Raw genomic sequence first — 23,170 nt, forward strand, 5'->3', positions numbered from 1 at the left:
CTCAGAGGAAGCTCAGTCAACATTCTAGAATCCGCTCAGAAGAAGCTCAGTCAACACCTAAGTCAGGGCCCCAAGGGGTCAGGGTGGGGAAACAGGCCACGGTGCTGGATCAGGAGGTCTGTGAATCCACGGCACACTCAGTTATATGTAGGACCCAATAAGTTGTATGTCACAGTACCCTTAAATATTTGTCCAATATATGCAGATGCCATTGTGGTGAGAGAAATACAAATTATTTTTAAAGGATGTTCATTGTTTCAAACTTAATTAAAATATGATGTCTGCATTTTTTTCTGTAAGAAAGGGTGCTCCTATGCAAAAAGCTTCAGAGACAGTGGCATACGCCAACCTCCTCATTTTGCAGTGGAGGACAAGGGGCCGCAGAGGTGGGTCAGAGCTGGAGTCCGGGTCTCCAGGACGCCGTGCAGCCTCCAAAGGCAGCAGGTGGAAACCAGGTGCTTTCCAAGGTGCGGTTAATCTTGTGTGGATTTTCCTCCAAAATTCTCATTTCTCTCTACAGGGGCAGATCCTGATTTTGTGGGGTCTGAAGCTTATATAATTTGGGGGCCCCCCCTTGAGAAAAAGAACACTTGATTATGGATGTAAGATTCAGCCTGAGAAGCAGGGGCTGACACTCCTGCTTCTCCAGCCACAGGTGATTCCCGCGGGCCCCTCCGCCATGGTGAGGTCTGGGGCGGACTCTGCTCTCCCCCCGAGGACTGCAGGACGCACACACTCCAGCTCACCACTGACTTCACCTCTGCATATGTTGATTATCACTTGATTATCTCGCTGATGAGGAGCCTCTTGTAGTTTAAATACCTCCTTCACGTCAGCACAGTAATTTAGAGCGAGGGAAGGGGTGAGGAGAGAGAGTGGGTACAGCTTTTTCTACTGACAAAATGTGGCTCGTGACTCCACTGCTTGGAGACTTCTTTCCAGGAGCAACTTGTCCCTCTGGCCCAGAATGAGGGGCCAGGTGTCGACAGGAGGCCCTAGGAGGGGAGGCACTGGCCGTCTCTGCTCCCCTTCTCGGAGCCTTATGAAATGCAGCTCTTAGCCAGGTCTCTGCCTCCTCTCGCTGGTCTGACTCCCAACTGAGGCCCAAGCTGGGACCCCTTGCTTCAAAACTAAGCTTCAGTTCAGACTGACAGCCTTGTCTAAGGTGCATTGTCAGGAGCAGGAGTCAGCAAACATCTGTTTTTGCTCTCTGATTCTGTGTGAGAATTTGAACCAGTGTCTCTATGCGTCTAGCCAAACAGCATGCTCCCTGCTTTGTCAGAGTATCGAGTACTCACTAAGTGTTGGGAGGGTGGCTGAGTGAATGGATCAGTGAACAAATGAATGAGAAAGAAAACATCTCTCACACACTGTCCCTGCCTGGGCGTGGGGCAGGTGAAGAGAAGGCATTGAGTGTAAGTTCTGGAAGCTCTCTCAAGACCCCATCGTAAAGATGAAGAGGAAAATGGGGAGGAGCCAAAGGAGGCGGCCCACGTAAGAACAGTTGCCGCAAGCACAGGCTCAGGGCTCCTCTTTCCTTTGCCATCTCTCTATTCAAAACTTTTCTTAACCAAAGTTGGTTCAGTGACCCAAATAAATGACTCAAAACCGTGACATCTGTAAATTGGGCAAAGCTCAGCAGGATAGCTCTCCTCTCTCCTCTGCACCAGCTGGGGCACCTGCAAGGCTGGGCTGGAGCCTCTGAAGGCTGGCTCATCACATGTCCCGTGGTTGATGCTGGTGGCCAGCTGAGACCTGAGCCATGTTGACCGGAACACCTCCAGGTGGCTTCTCCATTTGGCCCAGGCTTATCCACAGCATGGCAGGTGGTCTCCAGGGGGAGCGTCCCAAGCAAGAGAGAGACAGAGGGAAGCATATCACCTTTTATGACCCAGCCCGAGAAGTTACATGCCATCACTTCTACCACATTCTGTTTGTTCAGGCTGCTGCAAAGACTGCCCCAGTTCAAGGGGAGAGGACATGGACCTCACCTCTTAATGGTGAGAGTGTCAAGTTCTGGAAGAGCATGTGGGACCAGAAATATTGCCCTGGCCAATTTTGGAAAGTACAGTGTGCCACACTCAGTGAGGTGTCAAGCTTAGTAAAGCAATTTATGATAAGGTATAAATGAGTTCTCAGGAAAAAGAGTATTAATAACTCAAAATAATGTCAAGAGGTTTTTATGGGCTCAGCTTTGGAAGATGCTTGTGATGTCGTTTGTCTACTCCGGGCAGCTGTATACCCTGAGATCTTCTCCAAATTAGTGATAACCCAGGTAGTTATCATGGACCAGAGATGGCATGTAGCCCATACACTTACTTTTACTAGGACCTCAGGAAAAACAACAAAATCGTAATTGGTCAAGCTCATGAGCCCTGGGAATTTAGAACCACAGACACAGATGCTCTCCTGTGAGCCTCCTGCTTTAAGTGATGGGCCAGCCAAATCTGCAGCACTTATAAATTCAGGAACATCTTATTTTCTGCTTTTGGAGGCAGTCTGCAACTTTACGTTCTGTCTCTAAGAAAACACGAGCTTCTCCCTGAATGTTTCGTTCCTGACAGAAAATCCAGGCAGCTGAACTTCACAGTGTGGCCAGCCTGCCCCAAAGCTGAGCTGAAGCATCAAAAACAGGGGAAATAACTAACATGTAGAAATGGTGTGTTGATTTAAAAGAGGAGAGTGAGAATTCTTGGTCTTGCCAGCCCAGCCTCATGGCTGTCTGTGACCTCCTGCCTTTCAGACATGGCTGTGCCACTGAGGGGAAGACAGAGACACAGCAGATGTGTCTCCTCGCACCCCCCATCCTCCACTGTACACAGGCCTGGAAACGTGTGTGGGACAGGATTCAAATGCAAGGATTTAGCCCTCGTGCTCTGATAGAAACGACTCTTGGCCTCCCACCCCTACCTTGCCTCACCCAGGTAAATGAGGCAGGAAGATGTGTCCTCAAAGAACTCTTAGAGAAACACCAGCAAGTTCCAGCTCCCCAAGCCACTTGAAAGCCTCTCCTCTTCCTTTCTGTCTCGTGTCTGCACACCCCTCATCAGCCTTGGGATTTCTTTCTAGCCGGATTTCAGTCCCGAGCTTGGCCTGTCCATCCTGGGAACCCTGGATGCAGCTGTCAGGGAGGTGTCGATTGCGCTTCAGTTCCCGGTGTCCGGGTGCCTTTTGTGACTCTCCAGGCTGCCCTCCTCTACCCCACGCCCTTCCAGTCTGCAGCGACCCTGCGTCAGACCTGTGGATGCCCAGGATCACGCATTTACATCCAGCTCCGCAGCTGCTCCCGGGGGAATTGCAGATGAGGCCTGAGCTCTTATTTAGGAGCAAAGTCTCTCTTCCTTGTTAAAAAGCTGTCAGAATACAGATGGGGGAGACGTCCTTCCCTGGGCGTGGGTCCTTTGCAGACCCCTGCGATGGCATTCTGTCTTCCACTTGGGGGTGACATTGACCTTCGGCTCCATCTGACACTGAGGACCTCAAGGACTTTCTAATCTACTGTGCACCTCCTAGGTCCATGCTACTGTGTGTGTCACCTGTAAAGAGTCTCACCCATGTGTGCACTCCAGCTAGTAGGAGGGGGAGAGGAAGTGCTGGTCCCTCCTTTTCCTAAAGGCAGGACCTGGACCTTACTCATGCCGTCTCTGAGCTGCGGAGACTCCTGACTTCACGGGAGGCAGAGAGGGCCTTGACCCTGGAGGGCCATGCACCCAGCCGTGATTCACTGGTTCTTCTCCTAAAGAAGAATGAGGGGTGGATGTTGGGGAGTCGTTAGCACTCCACCTCCCCATGAGAGCCTTCTCCAATGTCTCCTCCCCGACAGTCCCTTGTGGTTTCTGCATTGACCGCCCCCCTCAGGACTGTTAGCGGTAGTCATATTTTGTTTGCTAGATTGTAAACTTTGTCTTGACTACACTGTGGCCTAGGGTTTTGTATATATTGAGGACTCCATCTTTGTTCAATAACTCAGTTTCCGTCAACCTCCTATTCCCCAGTTGTACAAGGGGGCTTCGTGCAGGGTTGTTATGAGCATCCACGAAGAGCGAAGCTAAGTGAAGACTGGACAATGTTGAACGCTGTAGAATGAAGGACGACACCAGGTGCACGTTTACTTGCTGACTTCTAGACAAGGGAAGGGCTGTTAGGCTTCCTTGCCACAATGTGAGCAGACACAGTGAGAGATACACTGGGGCCTCACTAACGTGGACCAAGAGAGGACTCAGGGGCCAAGAGAGTGGGCTGTCTGAGGAGTGAGTGAGCAGAAATACATGCAGTCCTGAGCACCGAGCCTGGCACACCGTCATGCTTGTTAAATGGCATTTTCTATGACCAGCCCTGCTACTGCTGTTGCTTTTGTTGATGCGGAGGAGCTCTCCTGGGAGGACCGCCCAGGAGAGCCCGGATAAACATGCCATGTCCAGAAGGGTGGGTCAACCTTGGGCTGCTTATTGCAGGTGATTAAATCCAAAGAGGACCAATTTATCTAATGACATGAGGGCTGCAGGCAAGATTAAATGAGTTGTTTTGTGTAAAGTACTTGGAACAGTGTCTGGCGCATATTAAGCACTATATGGGTATTTGCTAAACCAAAAAAGATGTACTTAAATCTGACTGGGGTTCAGGACGGGCCTCAGCCACACAAGCACGCAGCATTTTAGATGGAAGCCAACTCGATCAGCCCATTGGAGGCTGGAAACATCAGAGCCAGAGCCATGGGGGACTCAGCCTAGCCTACTCAGTATCAGACATGTGCACTGGGGGACGGGGGCACCGGGGCTAGTCCCCAGCTGTTAGGGCTGAGGCCAGTGGCGCCCCACCCACCGTGGTCAGGTCTGGCTTAGAAATTCCACCCACTGAGTTTCAGGGCAGCCTCTGGCTGACTCTCTGAGCCCCTGACTCAGGAGTCTGTATCCTCCAGTGTGGAGCCAGCTTTCTGGCAACCAGCGTCATTGTAACCGTGCGTGAGTTTCCTGTGGCTTCCTTAAGGAAGTAGCGCAAACTGGATGGCTTTAAAGAACAGGAATTTATTGCTTCCATTCTAGAGGCTGAAACTCTGGAATCAAGATGTCACAGGGCCATTCTCTCCTGAGAGTCTGAGAAGAATCTTTCTTGTCTCTTCCAGCTTCTGGTCCCTCACCATCCTTGATGTTCCTTGGCTTGTGGGTGCATCACTCCTGTCTCTCCCTTTGCCATCACACGACATTGTCCCCTGTCTGTCTGTGTCTCTTTTCCTCTCTTTATAAGGACACCTGTCATACTGGATTAAGGGCACACCCTGCTCCAGTATGACTTCATCTTAATTTATATCTTAATTACATCTGCAATGACTCTGTTTCCAAATAAGGTCACATTCTCAGGTACCAGAGATTAGCACTTCAACATGTCTTTTAGGGGGACACAATTCAATCCACAACAAACCTTTAAGGGGAAGCTATCATTCTTCTATTCAAGAAGGTTTACTCCTCCCAAATAATTTGGGAACATATTTCATATATATTGATAAAGCCATATGCCTACAGTTCCAAAATACAATACTCATTTGATCACATAGGGCATATTTGTGTGGTCACTCGTTCTTAACCAGAATGTACACGAAAGTCACCCATAGAGCTTTGCAGAAAAGGGACCTCTGCCCTCCCCCTGACCCCAGCAAATACTGATTGTTCTGCTGGGGTGGGTGGAGCAGGGCCCGGGCATCTGTACCGAAAGCACACAGCATTCCCAGGTGCTTCCCTGAGAACTGCCTGAGCCAGCCAGGCGGCATTGTGAAATGGTACCCGTGACCCCCGGCTCATTCTGCACCTGCCAGACAATCTGGGAAGTGTGAGAATTCCTCTTCTTTGCAGGACTGGCCTCAAGGACTACCTTGAGCCCAAAGGGACTTTGTCCTACAGGATAAGCCCTAAACATTGTTTGGCGTGAATGAATAACATTCAAATAGCAGAGTTGGCTTCCTGAAGACACAGTGTCAAGAAATGAGGACACTCGGCCTGGATCCTATGACCTTAAGCTGCGTGCATAAAACTTCCCGCCTCTTCAAGGGAGAGGCAGTCACGACTGCCCCAAATGTATCTTTCATGTTTGATTCTGGAATGGTCCCTGGACAGGCCAGGGAAGGTGAAGGAAAGCTGTATCCTCCAGTTTTTACAAGTTAATTGTACTTGCTCAGACAGGCTGGTTTCCTGTCGTGTTCCAAGGCAAAGGTTCGTGCAATTAATTTAGTCAATGAAATAGAGTTTTCTTCTCTGCAAAACTCTATTCCTAAACTACATTTGGTTCATGGCATTTAAGCCAACTGCCTCATTAAGCTGGAAATCCTGAAGAAAACATTTGCAGAATAGAGACATTCATAATTAACACAAAAATGTCAAGATCTCATCTGCCTGGTCTTTTCCCCCCTTAGTTTCTTGTACTTAATTATCTCTTTAATGAGCAGCTAACACACAGAAAAGTAAAAACTCCAAGGGACAGTGTGTCAAAGGGCATTTAGGGAAAATAAACTAAAGATACTGTTGTTTTGTGTGGCCTGACCTTTGGTGCAGCAGAATTTCTTTTTATTTGCCACCATCTCGCTGCGAGATGGAATTGAAAGGAACTCACATTTGCCAACACCCTCAGCAGACATTTGTCGTCCCTGGACGGTGTGGTCTCTGACTTCCCTTCCAGGCAGCTCGTTTTCTGGGCTGAAGTGATCCTTTTTCAGCATCTGAATTCTCTGAACGGTGACTTGAGCTGAGTGGAAATACTCCAGCACTTGCCGATGGAATTGACAGAAATATATTATTGTCAACCGAGCTTCAGGCCTAGCCTTCACCACGTATTTTCTTTCTCTCTCCCCCTTGCATGTGTGACCCCCTCCTGCACTGTGCTGGCTGAACCAAAGCAGTTGTGTTTCCTTTAGGTCTGAGGGCAAGCCTAGAAATGAGATATCCACAAAGATGGGTGGAAATGAGAAGCGGGCCGTGCCTCCCTCTCCTGGTCACCCCTCACCAAGCGTCTGGGGCCTGTCTGAGAATGAAGGGGTGTAACTCTGCACAAGGTTTGGATTGTCATCCCTCTCTTTCAGGAGACTGCTCTGGGTTCAAAGAGAAGAAACAGATGCATTCTCTCTGCAGGGGTTGTGTTGTTATTTGTTTCTGTCCAACGCTTTTTCCTCTATGAAGCCTTTGTTGCAGCCGGCTGTTTTCCTATTTGGGATCTTCCTGAGTTGGCCATGAATTAATGTGCTGTGAAAAGCGCTGCCGGGCTCCTCTCGGCTAACTGCGGGTCCACTCGGCTTTCTTGTCCCCCTGACCCTTGAATCTCGCTCTCTCATAGTGGGTTCGCCTGTGCCCTGATCGGGCCCTCCCTCCCAGCCCTGCAGCACAGAATTGATTGAGCAGAATCACCCGCAAATTGCATTGCAAATGGTACCTATTTTTCCAGCCAACCATCTGCCGGAGTCTATTACTCACTTCTCCTCGCCAGCCGACCGCACAAATCAGGTGGTTCTGTAGAAAGTCGTTTCTGAATCACCTCATTCTAAATGCGCACCTGAAAGTCACTTTTCTGGCTGCTGAAGACACTGGAAAATTACAAGCCCTGGAGAGTTGGCCGTCTTCCTTTTTTTTTCACCTCAGCAGACCTTTGGGTTTTTATAGGCTCTGGAAAAAGCTTCTGAGTCGTTTCACGGGATGCCACGAGATCACAGAACGCTGGAGGTGGAGGGGATGTTGGGGGCTGCTACTGTGCCCCTTGGTTGACAGATGGGGACTCGTTCAGAGCCTCTGAGTGGAGACCAGACTAGACCCCAGATGCAGGGCCCTTTCATCCATTTTCCACTGAGGAGCTGTGTTCCAGACCTGGGATGCGTGGTAGAAAGTCAGATATGTGCAGGCATCATGCTGGATGAGTCTCTACTCCTGGTGATGGAGTCCAGCGGCAAAACCAGGTCACAATGGATGGGGTCTCCACAGGCTGCTGGCAGGCCTGGAGGAAAGCGCTCGGAAGGGCAGGCGAGAATTACTCAGGAGGAGAACGGCTCTTAATGAAGTGCGTTAACTCCTAGGATTGCTGCTGCAGGTCCCACAAGACATTGGGGTTTCTCCCACTAGGAAACTGGGCCGGCAGAGCTAGGGACGGAGGGACAAATTGCACCATCAGTCAGGCTCCCCCAAACCCAGAGTCAGCCTCTGGCGCCCACCCCGGGAGAGAGCATTGCAGCAAGCCCCACTTTTGGTCCCTGAACTTGGTGTGGAATGCCTTCAGCAGCCAGGCCCTCGCCAACGTGGCCCTGAGCTCTCCTCTCCATCCTGGCCGACAGTCACCCACCCGCCGTCAAGGCTGGCCCAGCTTTGTGTCCTCCCGCCTTGCTTCTTTCCCTCTCTGTGGTCCTTTCCTCCCGTGGGCCCCATCCCTTGGCTTTAATCCAGTTGACGTTGTTCCCCATTGTGTTACATGCACTCATCTTGTTTTCTCAACGTGATTTCAGTTTCCTCGATTGCCTTTCTTTCACTACGGGCACAGGGAGCTGGTTTACGGTCTACACCTAGCAACGGCCAGTTGAATGAGACTCGTACTATGTGATTACAGAATGATACATCATTATTTTAAAAACAAATCTAGAGGGAATTAGTTTTCGATACATATAGACCATGTACAAGAAAGAATCCCATGACCTCATGGCTGTTTAGCACTGAGATGCAGCCTCTGGTCCCCATTCTCTCACTTGTTACACTTGGGAAGTGTCTTCCATGGGCTTGTAAAAAGCAGACTAGAATAGGTCTTTCTGGAACAGATGCCAGATCCTATAAAACTCATCCATAGTTAAAACTCTAATTAGCCAAGATGCTTGTGGGATGGGGCGGAATAATGGGTATTTCTGGTGGAAACCTAAAAGAATCACTATTTTCATTTCAGTTCTGTTGAAGATGGGGCCGTCTTGTTTTTCTGCCACACAGAGGAAATTGCATCCTTCTTTTAAGAGTGAGGACCATGCTGAGCCTTTGAACACATTCTCCTTCCGCACAGCTGTGCACGCAGGGGTCTGCGTGTAGGCGTGAATCCCCAGGCATCTCCTGCAAGTTGAGCTGGGATTCTCTGGGATTCAACCTCCAACACGGCTTGCTTTCTCACTCGGTTCTGCCCGGGGGTGCCCTGCTTCCGTGTGAATTGATTTCCTCTAGTTCTGTTGTTCAAATCATCTTAAAATAATAACCCACAACAGTACAATACTAATTCAGTTCAAAAAGTACTTGTTAGACTCCTAGTGCTCAAATTTGTGCCAAAAAAAGAAGGTTTCCAGACAACTAGCATCCATTCCATTGGGCCTTGATTTATTGGGTTTACTGTGCTGAGGTTTAGGGTGAGGTCTGATGGTGTTTTTTGAGAGCCTGTGGAATGAAGTCATACTCAGGGCACAGGGACGACCTCTCGAAGGTTGTAGAAGATAAATGTCCCCAGGGGGATTCATTTACCTCCTGGCCAGCTCACAATTGTGCCTGCTCGTCGCTGGTTTCCACTCCATTTGTTGCCTTCTCACATCTCTCTACTTTGTTTGCTTTCCCTCAGAGGAGATTTTGAAGACCCACATTGCCCACTGGTGGTCTCCTGATGGCACAAGGCTGGCCTACGCCACCATCAACGACTCACGCGTGCCCGTCATGGAGCTCCCAACCTATACCGGCTCCATCTACCCCACCGTGAAGCCCTACCACTACCCCAAGGTAGGGAGAAAAAACGGCGGAACAGATTCTCTGCATTATTCATCACCCCACCCAGCCAACTCTGAACGTGGAGCTGTGATAATCAGATGTGTTATGAGCAATGCAGTCAACAGAGGCAAGATTAATTACTTCCCATTACATTGCATTAAATTCCCATCTCTGTTGAGTTGAATTTGTTGGCACGTTTACTTTATTTTAAATAATTAAACTAACGTTAATCATTTGTCTAAGCTTCATCAGAACCAAAATAAATACATTACCTCCACTTGTGATTCCTGGGCGACAAAAACTCACCCTGCCCACTCTTAGGGCACTCTCTCCTCGGCATCCTTTTCTAGAATTTGGCTTCTGGGAGGTCAGTGGGACCTACCTGACCCTGGCCCCCTGGGTCTGGGCCAGGCTGTTTTCTGCTTGGCCACGTTCTGACCCATGGTGTATCTAATTGCTCCCCAGACCAAGTTGTTAGCAGAAAGAGCCAGCGGAACAGCAAGGGTGCAGGGCAGTGGGGAGCGGGACAAACATCCAAACCTCGCTTTGTTAGCAAATCGCAGCATCCCAGCGGGAAGGGAGGACCTGATGCCAAACCTCTACAGCCAGCTCGATCAAAGAGGGGCTGAGGTCCGAGAGAGTGGACACACAGGCAGCTGTCCTGCTGCCCTCTGGCTTCACTGGACTGCCCCGAGGCTCCTGGGGCGGCGAGATGAACGTGAGCACTTCACCACCAGCACCCGCCTGGTGACAGCGTGCTCGCTCCCTCCTGGGGCTGCCTCCTCCTCCAGCCTCCGCCAGTGAGCACAGAGCCTCAGCTTCCCAAGGATCAGAGGCTCAGAGAGCGGCTGCCACATGTCTTGTAAACCAGAAATACAAGACATGGCAGCCTATAATTGGGAGCAAGAGAGGCAATAATGTACAAGTGAGGCCAGCGAGGTTCCGAGAATCCCAGGCCAGCGAAAGGAAACAGCTGGCGTCTCAGTCAGCTCAGGCTCCATAACAACACCACAGACTGCGCGGCTTAAACAACAATTTACTCCTCATAGTTCTGGAGGCTGGAAGCCTGAGGGTGCTGGCATGGTCAGGCTCTGGTGAGGGCTCTCTTCCTGGCTTGCAGACAGCCACCTTTCTCTGCCTCCTCATGTGTCAGAGAGAGAGGTCTGGTGTCTCCTCCTCTTCTTGCAAGGGCACTGATCCGTCATGGGACCCCCACTCTCACGACCTCATCTAACCCTAATCACCTCCCAAAGGCCTCGCCTCCAAATACCATCACATTGGGAATTAGGGGTTCAAGATACGAATTTTGGAGACACAGACATTCAGTTCACAACACCTGGTAATAGAGACCCTTCTCCACAGTTCTTTGACTGGTGTGGTCAATATCCAAGGAGGTCCCAGATGGAGGGGCATGATTCCTCTGAGGCCACAGCCCTTGCCTCTGCTGTTTTCCCTGACAGCATGTGGATGTCAACAAGAGACATGGATTTGCCTTTTGGCAGATTCTTTCACTCCTTTTTTAGCTAGTTGTGCTTGGACTTCACTCTGCGTTATGTGGAAGGGTCTGGGAGTTTTAGTTTTAGTTTCAGTCAAGTGCACTGGACTGATCCTGAATCTTTCAAGCCCTCTCCATCCCCACCACACCTGCACACAGGATGGCTCGCAGCTGTCTGAGTTTCATCTGACCTCCCAGAGATGGAAGGGTTTCCCTGGTGAACCCTTTTGAGGGAGTTCCCCTAATCTGGGAGTGATGACCTGAAATCCAGGAAAGTAGGGGCCCCTGGATTTTATAGTGAACTCTGGGACAGGTACTCTGAACTTGGAATTATGAAATCTCAGGTTGCTCAGGATTTGGGGTTTTGTGTTTTAGTAGAAAGGCAACATATTCTGGCTAACAGAATTCAGACGCCCCTTGCCCCATGACACCCTCTCCCAGATCAGAGGCAAGGGTTGGCGCACCTGCCTGACTTCTGCCCTGTCCTACTGCTGATTCCTCTGTGAACCCCAACGTCTCCCTCTGCTGGATGCAGAGAAGTGAGGGCATCAGGCAGACCCAGTGGTCCCGCTGATGAGGAAATGCCACATCTCTCCCAAGGCACCGTCCAGGGAGGAGGTGGCTCACTGACATCTCTGTCCCCTTTCACTTCCCAGGCTGGATGTGAAAACCCCAGTATTTCCCTCCACGTCATTGGCCTAAATGGACCCACCCATGATCTGGAGATGATGCCACCTGACGACCCACGAATGAGGTTTGCTTCTTTCCCTCTATTATATTAAGAAAAATAAGATGAATGTTCATTTACATGGTCTCTTCAAGTTCTGATATATTTTACTGCTAATGTAAACATCCAAGAAAAAGGTGCATGTTCTAAAGTTTTCCTTGCTGCCTTATGATTCAGTTTTCTGAGAAAGGAACACGAGTCAAACCAGCACTACTATTTCTTACCTTGGGTCAGGAGCAGCTTCTCCTCCCCAGGAGGCTGGGCTTCTCTGGGAAGGGCCATGTCTGGTCAACTGCACATCTTTAGTAGGGGCCACACTGCCTCACACACAGCAGACACTGGAGAACCGATGCTGTCTTGCCAAGAAATCCATGTAATCGGACTTTATGTAAATAGTGCCCCCTTTTTAGAGCATTATTTTAGAGCACGACTGTACTTTGCCAGCTCCAGGAACTGATGGCGAATCCTGTTCCAATAAGCCAAATTGCCCAGTTGCAAGATAACAACCATGTAGTTGGTGGAACATGTTGACAAACGTAACTGTACTTATTACTAATGTCTGGGTTAGGTAGATCTTTTTAAAAAATCAGAACAACTGAGCAGGATCCATCCAAGTGAAGTGCTCTGAATATTAGTTTCATTTTGTCCCAGAGGTCAAGTGGCCTGGGGACTGATTGTGCTCCCAGAGCCCACTGAAAACGTTAAACCTCTCTTTGTTGAGAACATTGATGAGAGACTCAAGAAAGAGGAAGGAATCGACTGATGCCAGGATCCACTCACTTGTAGACCCTCTAGTCTATGAATGGGTCATTCAGCCAAGAAGGATTCATATGGAGACTCAGCAAGTACCCAACCCAAATTTTGCCGTAATTCTCGCTTATATCATCAGGGCTGAGTGCTTGGACACTTGGTTCTGCTGGTCCTTTGTGAATGGTGCGGCCTTCTCCTGCAGGGGTTTCCACTGCTGTCCTTGGTGAGACCCATCTGCCCACACCCCAGAAGCCAGAGGCCTCTGCAGAATTCCATTGGGTTTCCTTCAACTCTTTCTTCTTCAATGAGATTTAAAATGCTGTCAAGTCCTCAGGTGCACAGACCAGGCACAGAATTCCAGTGCTTTATAAGGGCTCTTTGTTGCTCTTCTCCCTGTCCTGGATTGATCTCCTCCCTCTTGCAGCCAGTCCCAAGGCATGACTCTCTGATGACCCCTCCTTGAGGAGTGGGTCCTTAGTCTGCGCTGGTCAGGGGAGTTAAATCGATTTGGCTGATATTTTTGCTGGCATTGAAGGAACATTCAGATCATTGCTTTGTCTTCTCTCCTGAAGACGTGTATATTCCATTGTTTTCCTTTCCACCCCCATCCCTGCCAAGCCTCCTGGGGCCTGGTCCAGCAAACTCACTGAATTAATACGGAAAGTCACCTGGAAAATTTAAGCCATCTGTTTGAGTTAATTGAAAATCTCGTTTAGTCAATTTGGTGATGCTGTTTCCGCAGGCTTGATTAGCTTCAAGGACAATGAAAAATTAGCCTCAGTCAGGGCTTGAAGCTCGGCTGCTGGTCTCAGGCTTTCTGCTTGCTCTGATTTCCCGGGCTCAGTGCAATAACGCCTTCGTATGTAATATAAATCTGTAATATGGAAGTGTCACGCTTTCTTGCACTCCTCTGTCGCACATCCTCGAGATTTCTCAAAAGTGAGCACAAATCTGTCAGAAATCATGGACTAAATGTGAGCGGGTGTCTATTGAGCACTTAGTGTTTACAGCCGTTAGACTGAGCGCCAGGTATGTAGCGGTGAATGAAACACGGAGGTTGTGATGCAGGGGGCAGACAGACCTTGAACAAATCCGTACAAGTGAGTGACTGATTGCAGGTGTGAGAGGGGCCATGGAGTGTGGCATGTGGAAAAGGAGGCCAGCCTGGCCTGGAGGGTGACAGCATCGTGGCTTAGAGCAGGCTCCCTCAACCTCAGCACTCTCGGTGTTTGGGGCCCAATGACTCTCTGCCGTGGGGGCTGTCCCATGCATTGAGGGTGTTTAGCAGCACCCTGACCTCCACCCATTGGATGTCAGTAGCACCCTCCTCTGAGCTGTGACAGTCACTCTCCAGTCGTTGCTTAATGTCCCCAGATTGTGAACCCCGGTTTCGAGTGAAGGTTAGGTTCTCAAGCGAACTGCCTGGTTCAAGTCTTGGTTCTGTGGTCTTGGGCAAGTTACTCAATCTCTCCTGCTTCAGTTTCCTCATCTGTAAGATGGAAATAAATATTAATAATGAGTGTTTACTCTCATGGGTGGTTGTGAAAATTAAATGAGATACTGCACACAGCACACGGCTGGCTCATACGGTCATCCCGTCTCATGGCTGTAAATACTACCTATAGGCTAACAACTTTCACCTTTGAACTCAGCCCTGACCTGCCCTCGGAACCTGTCTTGCCATCCAGCTCCTTCCCATCCGGGACATGACTCAGCCCTCTGCCTGGGGGATCCGCGCTGTATTCGCCACCATCTGCTAGTCACTTAGTGTCCTTCTTGGTTTTCAGATCGACTGTCGCAGTGTGGCAGTACCTGTGTTCAAGTAATTCTTATTTTACTTAATAATGGCCCTAAAGCACCATTAATCTCTTACTGTGCCTAATTTATAAGTTAAACTTTATCATAGGTATGTATGTATAGGAAAAACCGTAGTATATATGGGGTTCATTAGTATCCACAGCTTCAGGCATCCCCTGGGGCTCCTGGACCGTATCCCTCAGACAAGGAGCCTGCTGTGCACAGGAGGAAACTCAGGGAGAGAGGTCAGTGTGCAGATTCTACGGACGCCACCTCTGGGCTGATGAAAGTCTGTCTCCAGTAAGAGGAGAATTTATTTCCTGCCTTTAGGCAGAAAAGGGGGAGCTTTTTCTGGGTTTGCTGCTCTTTAATTGCCTTCAGCTCAAAATAATTTTTATGTCAAAGAGGCATATTTTGGGGTGACATATTCTGGTTTCCTTCACAGCTAAAGGAAGGAATCTAGAAAAAGTAAAAATAAGACACCTACTTTGTGGAGTGATATAAAAAGGAATGAGACCTAAATAATGCCCTCAAAAATCTGGGAAGGAATCGACAACAAACAAAGAAATGTATAATGTTAAAAAAATTAAGTGCTACAAAATAGGCATCAATTCTTCGAGGAGTGTTCCTCAGGATGAGAAATGACTTCCTCGGAGGAGGCTCCAGAGGAGGAGTGCGACGCGTGGGCGAGGTCTTGCCGCGTTGGGACACAGATAAAGGCATATTCCAGGATCCAGGTTTAAGAGAAGTACATAAGTGCGGGGCTGGGTTCCTGGGAAGGGTGTGTGGGGCCCAGAAGCATCTTCGGTTGCAGGTTGTGTGTTAAATTGTAAAACCATGACCCCAGGGCTGTTTGTATTCTCCTTTTCTCCTTCCAAACTGAGCTTCTGGACGTGCTGGCTTGTTTTCACTGTTGTTTTTCCCTCTGCCCATCTCTCCAGGAGTGAGGACGTGGGCTTACCCTGTCTTACAGGACGGCGGCTGTGTCCCAGGGCGATCCCTGGGAACAGCACTGCTGAGGGCTTTCACACACGGGTCACTGAAGCTTCACGCAGCTCTGTGACACGGGTCCCGCCGTCTCCCCATTCTACAGATGCAGAGACTGGGAAATACAGAGCTTATGGAATGTGTCTCAATCCACACAGAGCATTAGGGCTGGCTCCAGGATCCGCCCTTAACTCCTAGCCCCTGCACAGCCCCCACAGAAAGATTCAGAGAATTCTGGAAGTCTGTGGGTCACTTTCAACAGGCTGCTAGGAGCCGTCAAGAGGAAAAAATAAAACACTTCCTCCATTGGCTATCTAACCTTTATACCCTCATTTCCAGTTTCCCCTGTTGTTTATTAACCAGCCTGACTTCCCCCTGAGGGTTCTCGGAAATGGGGAAAATTGGGCTTCGGAGTCCTTCCGCCTGCCAAACACTGACTGGCCATCGGCATGTGCCATGCGCTGTGTCAGGCCCTTGGATGACCTCTCCCATCAGGTCACTCACCTTCCAGAAAGCACAACAGCTCGTGGTCACCGGGGCTAATGAGGTGCTGGGCGGAGGGGGAGCCGCAGGAGCTGAACTCGAGGAGCAGCTTCCTGGAGCAAACATGGGGCCACCTCGGAAGACGTGCGCGTGAAGGATGCCCGAGCTTGGCGACCTGCAGCGAACCCAAGTCGAGGGCGAGTGGCGAGGCCGAGGAGAGCTGCCCGCACCTGTCCAGGAGGGCCAAGCGCAGCACTGGAGCCTGGGGGGGAGAACCAGATGGAAACCGTCATGCGTTGCCTGGCCTGCGGTTTTACGATTTCACACGCGAGCCTGGTTGCACCCACAACACAGACACGGTTGTTTTTTGCAGGTTTTCCTCCGGCCTTTCCAGAGCAATGGGGCTGGGTGTTGAATTAAGATGCGGCAGATGCCTGGCAGGATCGTTTTGGAGACGCGTTGCCCTGTGCTGATCTGTGTGTTTATTCTCCTCCAATGTCCCGTTCGTGTGCCGGCCCCGCCATCTCCTCCTGCCCCGGCAGCCACAGGCTGCACTGGGGTCACAGTGCATGAGAAAGAACCCGGTGGTGTGTCCCTGATTCAGGGGGCCCAGAGACGGCCCCCATCCCGGACCCAGCCCCTTTCATGGCCTATCAAAGGCCCAAAGGACTCTCGCATTTGTTTTCTCTTATTTTCCTTCAGTTTATTCACTTTGATCTCCAGTACTGAGGATTGAGATCTGCCCTCTTCACGGCACACCCTCTTGCCCAGTGCAAGGCCTCTCCTATTTCTTCATTTGTTCTTTAGTCCCTAGTCCAGTGACCCCCAACCTCATAGGCACCGATTTAAAATTAATTTACGTACCCTTTTTTCCCATTAATGTTAGTAAAACATGTATTATTGTGTGTGTGTGTGCGTGCTTCCTTTACATGAATGGCGCTATGATATGCATGTACTTGTAATTTTGTGTGTGTGTGTAGATGTTGGTTCCTCTTTTTTTCACTCCACACTGTGAAAGACCTAGCATACTGATGTGTGTGTGTGTGCAGCTTCCTGCTCCTAAATGCACACAGTGACTCTCTAGATTTCTGCACATTCCCGGGAAGCTTGTGTTCTCACCTCCTCTGCCTCCACAGTCCTCCTCCGCGTGCACTGCCTGTGATACACCCCATTCTGACCCAGATGTGAAACGCAGCCTTCTTCTGTCCGAGCTGTACAAAATGCAGACTTGCTGGGAGGTTGGTCTATTGAATCCTTTACTAAGGATGAGAGGGAAGTCAGGGGTCATCAGAGCAATGGAAACATCACAGAAAAACAGGGTTCTCATTCCTAAAGACCTGAATCCCACTGCTACCGAGACTATACTACCATCACCACCACCACCACCACCTCCACCACCACCTGACTTGTCCATGGTTGTATTTTTAAGTGGGGATAGAACCAAGACTATCACAAGACCCCTGACACCACACACACACTGCTCATGTCATTGTGCAAAAGCTTTCACACCTACCATGTTTCACTTTGCGCTTTTTGTGTTTCATTTTGTGGCATGAAGCTAAGTTGGGGGATTCAGTTACAATAAATCTCTCCTTCCTGGTTCCCTTCATCCGGGGTGTGGCTTCATGGCTGTGGCATTGGGAGATTTTAAAAGCTGCTCAGGTGATTACAAAGTCCAGCCACACCAGAGAAGCTGTCTCGGTGGCAATAGTTTACACCTGGGATGGGAGAATGCTCTCACTTTCAAATTACAAATACTGCCCCCACCTCCAGCCCTGAATCTACCATCCTACTAATGTTTGTGATCTGCTCTTTGTCTTTGTGTTAATGACTCTGGAAAGATATACTGTTTTATCTGAATTTGACTTCCAGATTTCTCTGGAAGTGTTCTGAGTGTAAATTACAATTGCAAGCATGCTCTCAATTGCCCTCAGTGCTGGACCTATCTCTGTTTCTACCTCCTGTGTTAAAGTGATGACCTGGGTACCTAAATATTCAGTGAATTAATCTTAGGGAGCATCATTCAAGGGGATCAGCTCCACCAGACAGCTTTTGTGTTTACAGCATCAGATCAGGGTGTAGTCTCTGTTATCCATTCGGGCAAGAAGCCATTTGTGGTGACCACAGAAATGTAGATACTCCAGGCTGGAGAAATGACAGATTGTTATTCTACTGATGCACTGAGAAGGGAATTCACAACCTTCCTGCTGATTGAGAGTTTCTCTGCTCTCATCAGTAAAAATGTCCAGTGCTTTAGAAGCCTGGAAATCAGAGTCACAGGTAAGAAGTTTCTGGTGAAGAAAGCATGTTCTACATTGTTGTGACCTGTGTTTGAAAGGGCAGCCAGGTGGTTCTGAAGACACTGTAAATAGATATGCAAGGGCCGATTAGCTGTTTGGCGGGCTTATGCATAGCAGGAGACATCAGGAAAATAAAATGTGATTCTGCCTTCTCCGTCCCTGTTAATAAGACACCACTGTTGGCCAGCAAGCTCTTTGAGACAGCAAAACAGCGTCAGTGTTTGATGCTGTCAACAACACCCTGGACAAGGTTTTTAAGGCCATGTCACAAGGCTGAGTGAGCCGGATGATGGTAAACAGGGCATAAGTGACAGGTACAGTTTTCCCCCGTGGGCCACAGCTAACAAATCTAGTACATGGACTTGATGTCATCTGCAGGAGAATGAGATTTGCAAAATTTACCAAGCATCATGTTTTTAAATGTGTCAGGCATGCATTGAGGTGTGAACCAATGGGATTCACACCTACCACCCACGAGCACGTCAGTCCCTTGCTCCTTTCTTCTTAAGGGCTTCCTATTTCTCGGACTCTGTTGCTGGCGAGGCTCTGAGAGCTTGTCTTACTTCCCTTCTACTTCCTCCACAATTAACAGAGGAGGAAGGAGGGAGAGGTTCACAGAAGGCAGGCGACTTGTACAAAGTCACACCTAATTCATTACAGGGCCAGGCTTGGAGTCCGGGCTTCCATATCTGGTGTCCCTTGTCCTGTTTGTTTCTGCTCTGTCCACTCAAGCTCCCCCTGGCCTCCGGGTCTCTGTAAGCGGACCCTTTCCCACTGCTCAGCTATGTGCACTGAATTCTCATCGTCGGTGCCAACAGCTGAGGGCCTAGTCTCTGCCAGACACTCAGCCAGGTGCCACAGTTGGGGAACCTGAGGAACTACAGGACACAGTCCCTCCCTAAAAGACACCACCTGTACGATGAAATGACTGCTTCCTACACACTTTGGCCAGGGGTGCTTCCCAGGGACTGAATTGTTCCTATCTCTACCACTGTGCTTTTGGATAAATCTCTCCTCGCCTCCTCCCAGGCGCTGATTACTAGTCAGAGAATAGCTGTGTTACTGTCTTTTGAGCCGAATTACAAATCTTCTCCCGCTGACCACTCCCTTCTCTTGGTTCTCTGTCTTTGCCTGAAATCTGCCAGAGCACCGCCTGACCCCGTCCTTTCCTTCTCGTGGACTTTTGTGTCTGTGAAGAGTGCTCGCGGGTGTGCTTACACCTGGAAGGCAGTGGCACCCCGAGTTGTCATCTGAGGGGCAGAGGCCCACGTGCTGGTGTTGACTACTGGAGTTGTTCCTCGGGACTCACGGCTTTACCAGGGACGACCAACACACTGAAGTGTGACTGTGTCCCCAAAAATTCTGGACTTAGATAGGGAGACGCTTTAATTTGCACAAAAGACCATTGGAATAGGGACAACATTCCTATCTCAGAAATCTCTGAGCATCTCCAAGTCAAACGGCAAAGGGTTTTCTTTTATAGGGTGAAGAAGGAGGCAAGCAGAGGTGAGCAGAATTTTGGAGGGGAAGCTGGACAAGCAGGGGAAGTGACCAATGGGATCAGACAGGAAATGTCTCACTGTGGTCAGCTGGCCCCCAGGAGAAGCTGTAAGGGGGCACATTGCACTTTTTTGGGGTGCTTGCTGAGGCCTGTGGGTGAACAGAGCTCAGGGGCTTGTGGCAACGAGAGGAGCCTGATGAAAGTTTGGCCAAGACAGAGCCGTGGGCAACTGTGAGCACTTGGTCAGCTCCATGGACATGGCTTAACTCGAGGTTGGGCCTTGTAAGGTGTGTTTGAAATGGGAGGACAGCGGAGGTTTAGAATAAGGTGATTGCCCATAAGCTGGTGGGAGCTGAGGAGTATGGGTTAGGACCAAAGCCAGAAGTGTAGGTTGCTGAAAGGAGAGAGACATGGGAATAATGCACCAACCCCTGGTCCTCAAAGAGGTACCACTTGTACAGAGAAAAACCTGAGCAGCTCTGACACTGAACAGGTGGCTACAGGCCTTTTGGAGATTAGTGTGGCCAAGATGAGTGGGACATTTCTTTGTCATAAGACCTGGCCCATCTTAGACACAGCTAGTTGAACAAATGCTGTCATGGAGATAGTGCCAGGCAGGGGGTCAGCAAGGCACTGGCTGAGGGTTGGGGTGGTCATTGACCTGCCTGAGCCTAGAAGTCATTCTTCGGGTTCCTCATCTGTAAAAGGAGGAACCTGGGTCCTTTGGTATCTCAGGACCTTTCCAGCCCTAAGTCTGTAACAGCGCAGTACGTTACCCTGGCATATTAAAGGCTCAGTGATTGCCTTCACCTCAAGGCTGACATTTCCAGGAGTGGAACAACCTTGAGAAATGGCAGCTGTGGTCAGGAGGATTTGTGGCCCCTCTCTGTATCTGTCAGTGTGCCAGCAGGAAACAAAGGAATTAATTGCAAGAGTGTTCAACCAAGGCCAAGTTTATAGAGGAGACACTTGGGGGAGGACACCCATGAGGAATGTGCAGTGCCCAAGAGCCAGTTACAGCTGGGTCTCCCAGCTCATCTCAGGTCATCCCAGGCCTGAAAGGGTATGGGGAGGAGCAGTACCTGGATCCTAGGACAGCGGGCTATATGGAGCAAGCCACGAACAGAACCTGGGAACTTGGGTTGATGGAAGGACTGTATGGAAGGAGTCATGGAAATAAATACCCACTTTCCCTCTCTTCCACCCTTTTATCTCCTATTGGTGCTTCCTTGGGGCAGCTAAAGCCCCCTGATGCCCTCTGTACAGGTGAGTTTCCCCCTCCCCAAGCACAGAGCAGGGTGGAAAAGATGGAGGGGACCTGCGGAGGCACATGGAAGACATCTACCACATCCTCAAATGACACCAGGAGTCTCAGGGCTTAATTCATATTGAGTGGACAGGTCAAGTATGTGCGTGGATGATGAATGATGGATGGTTGGATGGATGGATAGATGGATGGATGGATGGAGGATTGATGGATGGGTGGGGGCATAGGTGGATTGATGGGTGGATGGATGAATGGGTAATGAGTGGGTGGATGGATGGATGGTGGATGGATTATGAATGGATGGATGGATGGATAGGTGAATGGAAGATGGATGATTGGATGGATGGAGGATGGAAGATGGATGGATGGATGGATGGATGGTTGGATGGATGGTTGGATGGATCAATGGATAAAGGATGGATGGATGAGTGAATGGATGGATGATGGATGGATGATGAATAGATGGATGAATGCTGATTGGATGGATGGATGGATGGATGGATGGATGGATGGATGGTTGATTGGATGGACAGATGGACAGACTGATGGACAAATGGAGGATGAGCACTGAGCGTGTGAAAATGAAAGCCTAGAGAAAGGGTGACATGAGATTTGCCTCCACCTCTCCTATTCAAGAGACCCCTTCATGTTCAAAGCATATAAATTTTTGAATAAGGACTCCACAATCCCTAAGGTGACACTCCCTCTCATTTCCTTCTCCCTCATCCTGACAGTTGGCCCAGCATTATAGCCAGCCTGTAAGATGGAAGGACAAGTCCTATTCCTACATGAAAGTGAAATTATAGAAATATACATCAAATAGTAATTTGTCCCACAGTCACATCATTTTTATATTTTGCAAAGTGCAATCTGCCTGAGGATATTTTTATACGATTAAGCGACTGCTGTGAGGGCAGGCTCAGATCTGGAGCCATACACTTTATCATGGGGAGCATTTGATATTTGGTGTCATTTCAGTTTGCTCAAAGATGCCTTCTATTAAATAACATCATTTTTTTTTTAATTCTCTCTCAAAGTTTTTTTTTTTTTTTTGCACCAGCTAAGTCCATGGAATAAATATTGCTGGAAAATGCCAGAGTTAATTGCAGGCTCTTTATTTTACTAGATAAACAGACCTTTTGTTTTTTTGCCCTTTATTGCCACATAACTGTCAGAACCTTTGCCAGAATTTGGAATACCAAGAAGTGACACGGCACATTAATCCCTGTGAGAGAGACAGTACTCTATTAATATTTCATGGCAAACAAATGGCCTCATGAAAACTTCATATGCTGGTCACTGGGAAGAGCCGCTGTATTTGGGTTTGGAGGCACCTTTGGCCGGAGATTCATTGGAATGGTGTCAGATTTTCATAGCGAAGCTGTGTTGTCAACAAGTGCTCCTCCCACATGTTCCACGGCAGGCAGACCCTGCTTCCTTCTGTTAGAGCCGTCCTCACCCTCGACTGAAATTAGTGGTCTGTCTGTCTCCCGCACACTGTGAGCTCCCCTATGACAAGGGTTTGGCCCTCTCTGTTGCCAGCACCTGGAACCATGTCTACTGCACGCTAAGCCCTAAGTGCTCTGTGAATGAAGAAATGTATTTGTGGGCAGAAAGAGTGCTTTAGAATAAAGAGAAAATTGGTGACATTTCTTCCAGGAATCTTTGCTTCCTGTTAATGTTTTGGTATCATGTTCTTTTTAAAATGCAATTTCTCCGATTCTCAAAATATGATTATCTATTTTTTGTAATTATCAAAATGCTTCAGCATCTCACTTCCTCTTATCATTGGACTAATCCTTGTGTTTTTCAAAACCCAGCTCCATCTCACCTTCTTAAATTATTCTACTTCAAATCCTATTTTCTCCTCTCCTTTAACTGCTACCAAACTCTCTTTACTCTAAAGCACCTATCCACCTACCAAGACAGTGACTCACTCAGAGAACGTTCAGTAAAGGCAGAGATAGAGATAGACATCTATAGTTAAATGGCGCCTGGAATTCTCGTTTGGTCTGCTCACCAGTGTCTTACATGTCTCTGTTAGAGCCGTGCTTCTCAACCTGAGCATCATTGGAATCACCTGGGGGCCTCCTAGATTGCTGGCCCCACCCTGAATTTCAGATTCAGTGGGTCTGGGGTGAGGCCTGAGAATGTGTATTTCCAATACTTCC

General features: G+C 49.1%; 1 protein-coding gene across 1 annotated transcript in view; it reads left to right on the forward strand.

Moving 5' to 3' along the window:
* The window catches only part of DPP6 (dipeptidyl peptidase like 6), a 753,509-nt gene that overhangs the window by 634,868 nt on the left and 95,471 nt on the right, over positions 1–23,170 (forward strand). Inside the window, exons 9-10 of the mRNA XM_046670129.1 lie at positions 9,550–9,704; positions 11,844–11,941. Coding sequence (XP_046526085.1) covers positions 9,550–9,704; positions 11,844–11,941 — 253 coding nt within the window. The remainder of the gene's footprint in view (positions 1–9,549; positions 9,705–11,843; positions 11,942–23,170) is intronic.

The sequence above is a fragment of the Equus quagga genome, chromosome 8 (assembly GCF_021613505.1).
Source record: "Equus quagga isolate Etosha38 chromosome 8, UCLA_HA_Equagga_1.0, whole genome shotgun sequence".
NCBI lineage: Eukaryota > Metazoa > Chordata > Mammalia > Perissodactyla > Equidae > Equus > Equus quagga.